Here is a 12,753-nt window from a genome sequence, read left to right as displayed (position 1 = left end):
TATTCCCTTAAGCTCTGCTGAGACGTGCTGCTGCTAGAGGAATTGCTATTGGGGTCACCATAGGGGTGGCGCACATGCATGCTGACTAGTCAATTTCGAATTATCCACAAAGGCCAATTTTAGGATCGAAATAGTGAAAGTTTAGGCCCATAGAAATGCATAAATGTTCAGGCCCATAGAAATGCATGGGTGCTAGCGGGGACCTTTGTTTGATATCGAATTGACCAAAATATGGCATTAACTGGAGTCGAATTAACGGAAGTCTACTGTACTAAGGATACGATTCTGGGTGTCCGACAGTTGACTTTACTTGCTCCATGCTTCTGGCGAGAATATATTCTGTTAGAGTTCCTCGTTAGATTGTATGTCAACTGTCATGGAATTTATGCTGTCGTTGATTGCTAAGGGGCAACTCCTGCAATGTATTTAGTTGCACAGGTCTCAGCAGTTTTGTGCGTTCTACTGGGCACTTTGGTTATGCCTACCAAATTGTGTGAGTGAGGGTCATGCAGACGGCAAGGTTCCTCAATTATGTGCTCCACGAGCATGATCACAAAGTGCACATAATCAATGCAAGGACACCTAGGGATCAACTTCCATGAGTTCAGTTGCCAAACTGATTTTCAAAACTGCTTCGTTTTGGCCAAACATTCCAAGCTTGGAGAGTATGGAGGCAACCACAATTTATTGCTTGGGGAACCACTGTGGGTGTGTTGCTTTGATGGTGCTATTGCAAAATCATGTTAAATTGCATTGGACATGTGGTTGCAGTTGTTTTCTTGGTTTACTTGGCTACCTTGAATTTTCATATTTTTTTCGTGTTGCTTGGTTGCAGCTCTTTGTATCTTGGTTCTATAAACAGTCAAGCATGTGTATCATACCAACGATATGAAATAATGTACGTCTATCGAATCAATTCCAGTTAGAAATTTACAGTGATGTCTCTCCTTTCGCACTTCTTGTCTTAACTTCGTGTGCCCCACCAGGATAACGTATTCCTGAAAGCAATCAACACAGGATACGGCGCATGCCTTGCCTCTGCTTCCTTTTGCTGCTGAGATTTTGTCGGTGCAGTGAACGGCCAGGGGGGTGTTCATTGCAGGAAGCACTGTGTGCGAGTGTGTTGTTCTCTAACCTCTGTGTGTTTCTGAAGGGCTAGGCTCAAAAACCAGGGGGGCATAGCCACGCTGCTTCTTTAACGGTGTGGCACATGTTTTCTGTTGCTTTGCAGGCAGGAACTAACGGGTAGGTGGGCATGTTGGTGGCCTGCGGAGCGCGCACTTCTCTTTCTCATCCCTTCTCTTGGCCTTAGGCAGCGCCAAGCAGTCCAGAAAGAAGCACCACTCCAGGCTGCTGGACACCTCCCACGGAATCCGTGAGTGTTTCCTCCACACTTTTATTTTAGAGTCCCAGTGTAATACACTGACTTGACTGTGTATCACTGTGTATTACTTTCCCTTTGTTTTGCTCCGTGCGTTGAGTGTATAATGTTTTTTTTTTGTGTGTGTGTGTGTTATGCTTTTCTTGCTGGTACATACATGATTCAGTTTGTACTGTAGTGCACCACACTAAAGGCTGTCTGTGGGCAAGTATGCAGCAAAATAAAATAAGAAAAATAAAAGTATTATTGTGAGTGAAATTGGTTGGAAGTTAGCTAGCTCGCCTATGCCTTGTCTTCTTATTTCTGTCCTGTTTAGTTCTTCTTTCTTTCTGGGGTGTTACGTGCCAAAACCAGTTCTGATTATGAGGCACACCGTAGTAGAGGGCTCCGGATTAATTTTGACCACATGGGGTTCTTTTACCCTTTGAGGGTCAAATTTTTTTGCCAAATGCGACCCCCCAGATTTGCTTTTTTTTGTTGCTGATTTAAATTCTTAGAAAGAATCTATTTAGAAAAAAATGGTAATTTTTTTAGGGTGACCGTAAAGTGACGAAAAAATCGTTTGTGTTGTGGAATACACAATGTTTACTCATGAATAAGACAAGCGCACTGAAAAATGGTTGTGTGCACGTCCGTAAATTGAAACAACTGAGAAGCCTTCGTTTTATCGTAAACAAGGTGCAATAGAGCTCTTGTGGTCTATAAAAAAGTAAACGCAAAAACGGCAGCATCGTTTGTGTATATACATGCCTGCCCGGAAACCGGTGTAATTGCGCTGCGGTGAGCGATAAACGATCGAGTGACAAGCGGTCACCCTTTGAGAGATTTGAAACCAGATAGCCATCAGGTTAGCGCGTGCAACAAGTGGGAGCCACCACAGGAGAAAACTGAAACTTGCCGCCGCCGCACGCGCACACGCCCGGATGCGGCCAGATGCGCGAGCAATAACCAACGTAGCGTTGCCATAAAAAAAAAAAAAAGAGAGAGAAGCATTAGCGCAAGTAAAAAAATTCCACGCATTCCCGTCGAGTGGCAGGACATGCCAAGCGAAAGAAATGACCGAATGAGGCGGGCTTTTTGAATGTACAAGCGATGACGTACATGTACGTCATTGACCATTTTGAAGGTGTTCGCGGAGGGCGTATATGTACGTCATTGACCCTGAAAGGGTCAACGTGCGCTACAACGCAAGCACACGGGCGTTTTTGCATTTCGCCTACATCAAAATGCGGCCGCCGCGGCCGGGATTCAATCCCACGACCTCGTGCTCAGCAGTGCAACGCCTTAGGTAACAGCCACCGCAGCGGGTACTGTCCTGTTTAGTGCTAGTTCGACTTGTGCAGCGCTAGAGAATTTGCATAATGACTCTGGTTGTGACCCGTGACATGTGCAGTGGACAGTCAGGATGAGGCGCTGGCCGAGGCACTGGCGCAGGCGGCATCCAGCTGGCACCAGGGTGCAAACGAGGAGCAGGACAGCATCCTGGGTAGCCTGCCAGGGCCCGACGATGTGGTTGACGAAGAAGATGACAATGACGTTGAGGACATGTCCCAGGTATGACTGCTTGTGGACGAGCCTTGTGGAAATGAAACTAAAGAGCTCACGGGGGGGGGGGGGTTCAGTTGGTCCCAATTGCTGTACTGGCTAAGGGCTTGTGCATGTCTGTGCTACCTCTGTTTGGATCCATAAGGAAGTTCTGTGCATTACACATACTTAGTGAGCAAATTAGTTGTGCACTTCCATAACTAAGGTTACAGTGGAACCCCAGTCATAGGGAGCATGGATATATAGCGAAATACCAATGATTTAAAATCTCTGAATTTGAATTGACAGATGATTCGAACTGCGTTGTGGACCTCGGCAAAGTCCTGTGTATTTGAATAGAGAAAAACTCCCACGAATTTGAACAAACCCGAGCTAAAGGCAAAGGTTCGACGCATCCCTAGCTACCATTGCATGCCGCAAAAATGACGAGGCAAGACACGCGAGAAGCCGAGACCAAAGCGGAGCAAGCAGAGCAGTGCACGCCCTCCTTTCCCATCTGGCTTAAAAGAGCAGGAATGAGCCCCCAGTGCCTGCTTGATCACGTTACCGTGCCCTGGGCCATTAGTTACGCTGCCTAGGCCATTAGGCCTAATCGATGTCGCCGACTGGCGTTGCCATCGGGGGTTGGTGAAAGTGGTGCAGAATCGACGCAGATCTATTGACAGCAGTGTGCGACACTCGGAAGCCGACAAACTGCTTTGCACATGGAACAACGGCCTCTCGTTACTATGGTCGTTCGTAGACGCACATCAATCTTTCTTTCTTTCTTTATTTATTTTTATAGTCTCCAATTTTTTTCTTTAGCTTCGTGCAACCTGTCACAAGACCAGCTTTGGATTTACATGGCTGGTGCGAAAGTCTCACGACCTGGTTGCATGCATTGGCGCGGACGACAGATGAATGAGTGGGGGAGCGTCGTGCGAACTTCCTGTGATCCTGCAGATTTCAGAATCTTTGATAGGTGGCAAATCGTGCTGAATATGACAATGAAATGGCATGGTTGCTGCTCTTTATTGTTGGCGCCGGCTTCGTGAGGCATGTGATGCGTGCTCCTTTTGTCGATGTCGCGCAGATTGGCCTTACGATAACCCACCTGCCTTAAAGTTGGGATAGCCCTTCTGCATTTTGGAGAAAACTGGAAAGCAACACTTTCTATGCAATAAATAGAAGTTTGCCACAACACACAGGTCCGCTGTTTAGCTGAGAACCTCATCGGTATTCAATACAACATGCGTCACTAATTCATTAGTTTCAGAGGAAAAAAAGCACTTGGTTATGTTAAAAAAATAATATTGATAAAACACATATTTTCCAGACCTTCCTTTACTAAAGCTGAACTGTAATCATTGCTGGCATACTAATTTGGTGCTCCCGTTAATAAGAGTATATTGTATAATATATATTGATTTCTATGTATCTAAGTTACTGATAGCTTCCTAAATTATTGTTATGCAGTGAAAAGGAGACTCCCAAGCATGTGCAGCATGGTATTTTCTTGTGGAAAATTTGTAAGCATTAAATTTTTTCAAAGAATTTATGATATTCGATTCGATATCGGCTTTTATTTCTTGATTCGATTCGATAATCATTTCGAAATCTACTGTTCAATATTCGCACACCCCTAATTTCTGTTTTCCCCTGCATAATAATTGCACCCCCAAATTTGCTACTGTTCAGCCTCACGATCGAGCGGCCGGGCTGTAGCTTTTCAGAGAGACTAGAATCTTTTACTGTCGCATGTGTTTAAAGCAAGCCCACTAATTAATCTCAATGCCTGTCGCTGTGTTGGAAATACTTGATAATGATGCCACGTGAGAAACGCCGAGATCACGTAAACAAAATTCTGCAGCTGACTTCTGTAGGCTGCCCATCCACGCTAGCTGCAAACCTGCCGTGGCGGCACACCGGCAGGAGCGGTGGGTTTGATGACCGAGAAGCTGACGGCAAAGCCATGGCGAGAGAACACTGGCGGTAAGCATGTGGTAAGAACAGTCTGCGTGTTATCGCGGTAGCTTGGGGCTTGATAGAAAGAGCGACCGTGATGACGCTCAACCTGTTCTCACCACAACCTTGCCGCCAGTACCGGCGTAAAGGCACCTTGCAGACTCTAGAGAGAAGAAAACCATAACTGGCTCTCTGCAACAGTTACTTTACACAGTTTACGGACTTTACTCTGACGTAATAGCAGAGAGTGCGCACGCAATGTGTGCGGACTCTCCCGTGGACTCCGCACGGGAGAGTCCAAGTGAAGAAGGGGCTGCCGGCACTTGGTCGGCATAGTGAGCATAGTCGGGTGTAGTGTCGAATTCGCATCTGTTGCCCACTTTTCTGCCTGTTTTTGTTTCACTGTGTGCGATGGGCCCCAAGTCTAGTTATACGCCTGCTGCGGGACAGAGAGTTTATCTGCCCCCAAAACGGAAACGCTGATCAGACACCGATAAACTTTGACATGCCGATGAGCAGGATGGTTGAGGAAAGAGGTGCACACAGTGTGCTTGTGAAAACAACAGGTGCCGAAAAGCAGCGCTTTAACATGATGCTTGCGATAACGGCAGACGGCCAGAAGCGGCTGCGAGGACGAGCTGTTGTGGAACCACGATGTGGATGAAGTGGCCAGTGAGCAGGATGACAGGTCTGGTGGTTCTGATCTATGCGGAGTGAAGTGCAATAAAAACACCGTTATGGTTTGCTAGTATAAGTGTATTTTTACTGCAAAGATAAGTTATCTAATGCATTTTTCAAATCATTGCCATCCTAATTTTCAATTATTGCTGTTTAGAAAAAAGTTTGCGTAAAATTTACCCCGCGTAATTAATGCACCCCCAGCTTTTCTTTGGTCTTTTGGAAGAAAAAAAGTACGTTCATTATGTGGGTATATACAATATTTATTTCAGAAATACTGCTAGCCCCGATTGGGCCATAAGCAGGAATCTGTAATACGGTTAAAAAAAATACTGTGAAACAGTACACTTAATGTAAACCGAGGGATGAAACAGTGTATCTATCAAGTGTGCAGAAAACAGTGGATCCTATACATCTGAAACAACAAAAAGTCAAAGTTTGCAAAAGGAAAAGAAAAGTCAAAGAATAAAAATAACTGTGAGCACATTTGAGTGGCAAAGAAATAACAGACATTGGGGATGTGGCACCTGTTACAACAGTGAACTGCACTACAAATGGTCGCCAGTATCGACTGAAAGGTGTAGCAGATGCCTGAAATGAGATAGTACAGTGGAACCTTGTTGATGCTGTCACGAGCCTTCAGAAGTACTCTTGGGGGTTTAATAAACTGTAGAGCAGCTGGCTCCTGGAAAACGCATCCGTCGGGGCTGGCTCGCGAGCAGGGTAGACGCGTGTGGTCTTCTTTGTTCTTTTGGGCTTGACCCACCCTTGCCCTCGACCACTACCTACAGGTGGCAATACGATCTTCGCAGGAACCAGAAAATAAAACGTATCATCCAAAAATCGTATCAATCAAAGCAAACTCCAAAACGTAAGAAAACAGGCTTACTTGGTGACACTCACTAGCAAAGCCTCCTCTGACGTCCAAGGATACTGCTCCGCATAACACGCGTGTTATGCGGAGCAGCATCATGACACCACACGAACAGCAGCCAACATACTTTTATTGAGCAACTTTAATACAGCTCGTCAGTTTTCGCAGAACTTCTTTTTTTTTTTTCGAAGTCCGTAAGCAAGTTCTTTTGAAAGATAAGTTCCTTACATAGCTACGGAGGTCATGGCACCATGAGGCAAAGAATTGCAAAACAAAGGAACACCGTAGAGCACCGTGACACAACGAGCGATATGACTGGTGGACGAGGGCAGGTGTTTCACTTAGCCACGTGACTGCATGAAGATCTCACCTGAAAAGCCAACCAAAACAAGTGCTAGCGAAAGCTGACGCGAGCAGACGATACTACGAGTGTGAAAATAGCTGTTGGGTGGGTCCGCATGACACCAGTTTCCTCCCGCCACGGCAGGTCTGTAGGCGCGCGGTCCCTACCTTCTGTAAAGAGCGAGCGCGCACCTCCAGACCGGCTGTGCCCATGCCCGTGCTTAAATCACTAAAGGGGGCAGCTCTCATTGGTCTGCTTCACTCGCGGCTCGTTTGCTGCCGGGGTGCGTGGCAATTTAAATTGGTCCAGGACCGATCCCTCCCACGGCACAAAAAAAAAAAAAAAACCCTGCTTCGCGGCAGCTTTTGTGGTGCGTGTTCTACCGCCGCCGGCGTGCAGCGTGCAGCGTGCATTTTTCTGCTAGTGTCGTTGGCACTTAACACGTTGTTCGGGGGTCGTTGGAATCTAATTTAATGTAGTCCACTTGAATATACGCGATCATATCAACCGCATAAACATACATTGCTTCCTATGGGGGGTTGGCAGGGAAACGAAAAAAAAAAGACGTATAATCCCAAAAAACGTATTACACAGAATCGTATCAACGAGGTTCCACTGTAACAAAAAAAAAAGAAAGAGTACGAGCGCTGGTAAGATTGCCCACCAAGTGTCGATATGAATGACTGCACATCAATACAGTTAAACCTGGATATAACGAAATTGACAAATTTCCGAAAAACTTCGCTATAAAGAGGATTTCGTTAATGCAGGTTCGGCATGAAAATTCGAAAAAGAAACGCTTACCGTATTTACTCTGTTTTAACGCGCCCTCGATTGTAACGCGCACCCGTTTTCCGTTTTCGTCGAAGCACTCATCCTTGGAATGTCACACCAGGTACTGGATGCATGGACGTGTGTCGTTTCGCACAAGCGCGAGGCATTGGAAACGAAGAGCGAGCGTCACGATGGCATTGTATAGTGTTACAGTAGAACCCCGCTGTTACGTTCCCGGGTGCTGCGTTTTCCCAGCTGTTACATCGTTTTCAGCGGGTCCCGGCACAGCTCCCATAGAACCTAATGCATTGGTAACCCCACTGTTGCGTTGCAACTGTGGGACCAGTTCCCGCATCATACGTTGCGAACTGCCACCCTGCGCCGGCCCGAGCGGGCATTTTGACTTTTCATGTCGCTTGGCTTGGTGGCTTGACGATGGCATTGGCCTGCCCAAAGTGCCGGGGGCGACAACATGATGTATTTTCGGTTTCCGCCAGCAAAAGCATGCCCTTGAGATCCGTATGTGCTATCTAAAGATGGTGTCTATGACGCGTTGTGGCCCTAAAATTGGTCTTGGCTCATAGATGTTCCGTATTAAGTCCAAGGGCGATAACGCAGTCGCCGCGCGCAGTATGCTGTATGGGCGAGTGAAAACGTGAGAGGGGAGCCGACGACCGCGTCTAAATCTCGCGCGCGCAAGCAAGAAAAGCAGGGAGGAAGCGCGCCTTCTTCCGTTGCCCTCGAGGCACCGGCGAGGGAGCCAGGGATAGCGGGCGGCGTTGTACTGTACTCTGGCATGAAATGCGTACTGCGCGGCGCGGTCGCGCGGGCCGTATCTTGAAAACGAGCTGCGTTGGGGTAGAGTTCTATACAGTGTAGGCGCGTCGGCGGCTCGAAGCTTTGTGCGTGCTGTGTGTCTCGGCGCTCAGTTTGCGTTGAAGCGACAAGCGGCAGGATCAGGTTTGAATGAAGCGAGGGGGAAAGGTCACGCCCGCGGCGGCAAGATCGCCGGGTCGAGGGATGCAGGCCCGCCTCGCACACGCTCGCACGCACGCACACGTGCGCTCGCTTCGCATTCCGTCGCGGCGGAGAAGGTGCTTCCGGTTGCTGCTCGGGAAAAAAGGACAAAATTTGGGGCGAAATCTCTAGGTTGTCGGCGAGGAAAATTCGTTATTTCGAGGGGGTCTCCCGCTGCCACTTCGTTACGTAGGAGGTCTGAAATACATGTGCTTCTACGGAGTAACGGCGGGGAATAGAAAAACTTCGTTATATCCAGGAATTCGTTATATGGAGGTTCGTTATAAGCAGGTTTAACTGTACATTCAACTGTTCTTGCGAGCAACCGATTCCATTCTGTAACGGTGTGCGCAAGGATCGAGTTTCTTGAACACATTTCGTGTTTTACTAGCGTATAATTCCCTCAGTTCCTTTGAATGCCGGAAGCATGTGGGGCGTTGTGGAATTGACTCAGTGTATTTTTGTCTTTGTCAATGCCTAGCTTTATATGGTAAATCAAAAACATGTATTTGAGTTTGTCATTACGCTGTCGCTTCTGTAATAACTCAATATTTGCCTGTTTGGAAGACTGGTTCGTGAAATGTGCCAGCCGTACAAATTGTATGTGAACCTGATTGCCTTTCCTTTGATACTTTTGTGTTTTCTCTTTTTTGATGTTAACTTGACTATGGGAATCCCAAACCACTGAATGGGGCAAATAAATGTTTTGTATGCAAGTAAATTTATTTCTGGTGTGGACCTTCTCGGTACCTCTTAAGAAGCCCAACTTCAGTAAGGTTTTCTTTTAAGCGTACGAGACGTGTTCGTTACATTTAAAATCTGAGCTGAATATGACTCCTAAATAGTACTCGAAAGACATTGCAAAAGTTAGTTTATGGTCATTGATAGCATTGGCAAATTGGAGGGGAAGCCCTTTATGCGTTGTAGCCATAGCCACTGTATTTTTTTTAATTTACTTCTCTTTGCCTGTTGTACACCAGGAATGTATTTTTAATAATTCCAAACTTATGAGGTCCTGGTCACAGTGACTAAAAATTTCACTATATAAGAGGCATTTGTTTGCAAATAATGAATATCTTGTGTAATGTTGTTAATGAAAATTGGGAAAAAAGTGGCCCTAGCACTGATCCCTGCAGGATGCCTGTCTTCACTGGCTGTGAATCAGAACTAGTTCCATCAACAGTAACCCTTTCTTTTTGACAGGAAAGGTAAGCATCAATCCACCTGAGTAATGTCATTTTTAGTATAAGCTTAAGTTTAATTAAAAGATTTGAATGGAAAACACGATTGAAAGCTTCTTCATACTCTGAAAAGATCATGGCAATTTGGCCTTGCTTGTCTAATACAGTTGCTATGTCATGAGCGGTTTTGAGCAGTTATTTTGTAGTTGACACCCCTTTTCGGAACCCGTGGTGTCAACAGGTGGTGATGTTCAAGAAAAAAGGATATAATGTGTTCCATAGTTTTACCGCATGTACCTACCGTGTTTACTCGATTGTAGCGCGTTTCTTTCATGATTTTCATTGCTTGAACTCAACCCTTGCAATACATTTGAATACCAGCAAAATTTATGATTTTAAAGCAAATATTTTAAATTCTGCGGTTTTTAACGTTACATTGGCAACCTGTACCTTTAAGTCTCAATTCATAGACAAGTCCACTGAAATCAAAACTTCTTTTGTGTTGGAATTGACACCATTTTCGCTGTGCTTGTGGCTGGTGTTACGATTACGATGCTGGATTACCCAGCGGCCTTTCGTGCTTTGATTACGTTCATTCGCAACGTTATGGTGACGCAGGGCGTTAAATATGACGGCCGCTTCAAGAGACGAGCAATTTTGATGGCTGAGGAGCTGTGAAACTCCTCTGCGGCTTGGCGGCTTGACGTCAATGAGTCAACGATTCTCGAATGGTGGCACCGATGGGAGGCCCTTTATAAATGCGGGGTCGGTCGGAAGTTCCCAGTAGTGGCCTGGTACAGTGCCCGAATGAAATGGTTGTGCGGTCTTTAAGAAGTACTTAATCTCGCACGAGCCCAACAGCACAATGACTTGATTCTCAGATAACTTTCGGAAGTAGTGTCTTTTTTGCGAGACTTGGCTTGTTTCGGCACGGAACCGCTCGAAGTATACGGCCGACAGCGCTCTTGGCACCGATAATGAGTTTGGCACAATGCCAGAAACACTTCTCGGGGTTCAGTGCCGAGTCATGTGAAATTTCGCGAAAGTGACTCTGTCTCCCAAAGTGATTGCCCGAGAATACCGACGATGATGATAAGCGAAGAGAACTCTTTTCTGAATTGATTCTTTGAATAAAGGGATCGTTTTTCTTTCCGTTCGTCTCGCGATACATTCGCAGTTTTATTATTTTTTTTTATTTCGGGGACTGAAGAGTCGGCCCTCGCATTACAATCGCGGTTGCGTTACATTTGAGTAAATATGGTAGCAATGAAATGGGCCTGCGTGAGGAAGCAATAAATGTAGAGGTGTGCGAATACCAAATAGTAGATTTTGAGTCGAATATCGAATCGAATCAAGAAAGGAAGCCGTATGTCGAACCGAATATTGAATATTAGAATAGAAACTTTTTCACAAAATTTAATGCATACAAAGTTTTGGGCAAGGAAATACCTTACACATGCTCGGGAGCCTCCTAGCATTGCACAACAAGAATGTAGCATGCTATCAGTAACTTAGGTACATGGAAATAAAAAAGAGCGTGTCAGGCAAAAGGACCGTGCATGACGGGACTCGATGACCACTCCGCGCGTAGCCGGCGCCGATGATAAAGAGCAGGCGCTGTCCGCACCATGCAGTTGTCAGGCTCGGCGGGATTTGTCGCCTGCCAAATATTCTAAAATCTGCAGGGTTACGGCAAGTTTGCGCAAAATTTTCAGGCGTGAGGTGGAGCTGGCTAACGCAAGATGAGAGGGTAATTGGAGATCACTGGAAGAAGCCTTTGTTCTGCAGTGGACATCAATTATGTTGGTGATTACGATGAAGCATTTAGATAACATTGCATGGGCAGTGGGGAGCTGTATCTAGAGATGCGATATAGACTGTGCCATGTGTGATGGAGTGCCGTTTTTGGTGGTGAAAGGTGTTTCAGCTAGCAGGCGAACGGGAGCAGGACAATGATGGAGATAGCTCAATGTCGGACCACTCTGATGGCAACGAGGCCTACGACCCGTTCCAGCTCGACGGTGCCGACGACCGACCTGGTGAGCAGTGTTACCCTGCCAATTCTTTGAGGTCACTGTACCCATTGGTGAATTTAGCTAAACTGACTTGTACACAGAGGATTGGCATGTAAAATTTGGCAGAATTTCCGCCGCCTACATGTGGTTGTGATGCTAATGTTATTCCGTTCTGTGGGCTCTCGAAGGGTGCAGTCGGTGGTCGTGATTACACGCACATGGAAGGAGAGTCTGAAAAGTGTGCAGTGCACCTATGACAGGCTGTTTTCTGTAAAACTGTTAGTTAGAAATGTGTCTGTAACACGATTCTGGGCTTGGTTTGTGGGGTTAAAGAAAAACATACTTAGCACAGTGTGCACTTTCAAAAAGGGCACTTATTGCTCATATATAATATAATGCAAACTAGGCGATAAACATAGAATGGATCCTTGATCAGGTGCTGGGGAATCAGGAAATTTCACTTGCCGATAGGGATACTGAGCGAATGTTTGCCCATGTCTGGCATCTTGGTCTAGTTTGTTCACAAGGGTGGTTCCACAAACCGAAGTGTGTACGAGGGATTGTGTAGGACAAGCAACACTGCTGAAACTAAATCAATGCCACATTTGCTGGGACTGTACAGCGGGTGCAAGTGGGACGGTGGCAACCACCAGGGACCAGGGGACGCAGACGGGAGCACGGCCTCCCGTGTTGGTGCGACGACTGCTGGGGAGGGCACGAGCGCGGCGCTGCACGCGCCTCTCGCTGCAACGACAGCAGCAGCAGCAGCAAAATTCGCAGCTGCGTAAACCAGAGCAGTCGCCAGCAAAGTCTGCTGTACCTGACGCGGGACCAGAGGCGTGTCATCAGAAGGAAGTCCCGGGTTCCTCACCACTTGTTGCCGAGGACTGGCAGCGCTGGCAGAGCTGTCACGTGGCGTCCATGCTGATGGCACCATTACCAGGTGACGGCGCACCCTCTGGTGGTGAATCCAGCCCAGCGCCATCCCTGTCTCCCAAGTG

General features: G+C 46.6%; 1 protein-coding gene across 1 annotated transcript in view; it reads left to right on the top strand.

The window, feature by feature from the left end:
• Nucleotides 1–12,753, top strand: part of LOC119462387 (uncharacterized) — a 100,340-nt gene that overhangs the window by 29,367 nt on the left and 58,220 nt on the right. The window contains exons 9-13 of the mRNA XM_037723731.2: nt 1,232–1,245; nt 1,313–1,375; nt 2,775–2,935; nt 11,656–11,776; nt 12,375–12,752. Of these exons, the coding sequence (XP_037579659.1) occupies nt 1,232–1,245; nt 1,313–1,375; nt 2,775–2,935; nt 11,656–11,776; nt 12,375–12,752 (737 nt within the window). The remainder of the gene's footprint in view (nt 1–1,231; nt 1,246–1,312; nt 1,376–2,774; nt 2,936–11,655; nt 11,777–12,374; nt 12,753) is intronic.

Source organism: Dermacentor silvarum, chromosome 8 (assembly GCF_013339745.2).
Source record: "Dermacentor silvarum isolate Dsil-2018 chromosome 8, BIME_Dsil_1.4, whole genome shotgun sequence".
Lineage (NCBI taxonomy): Eukaryota > Metazoa > Arthropoda > Arachnida > Ixodida > Ixodidae > Dermacentor > Dermacentor silvarum.
This window is presented reverse-complemented; position numbering and strand designations above follow the sequence as displayed.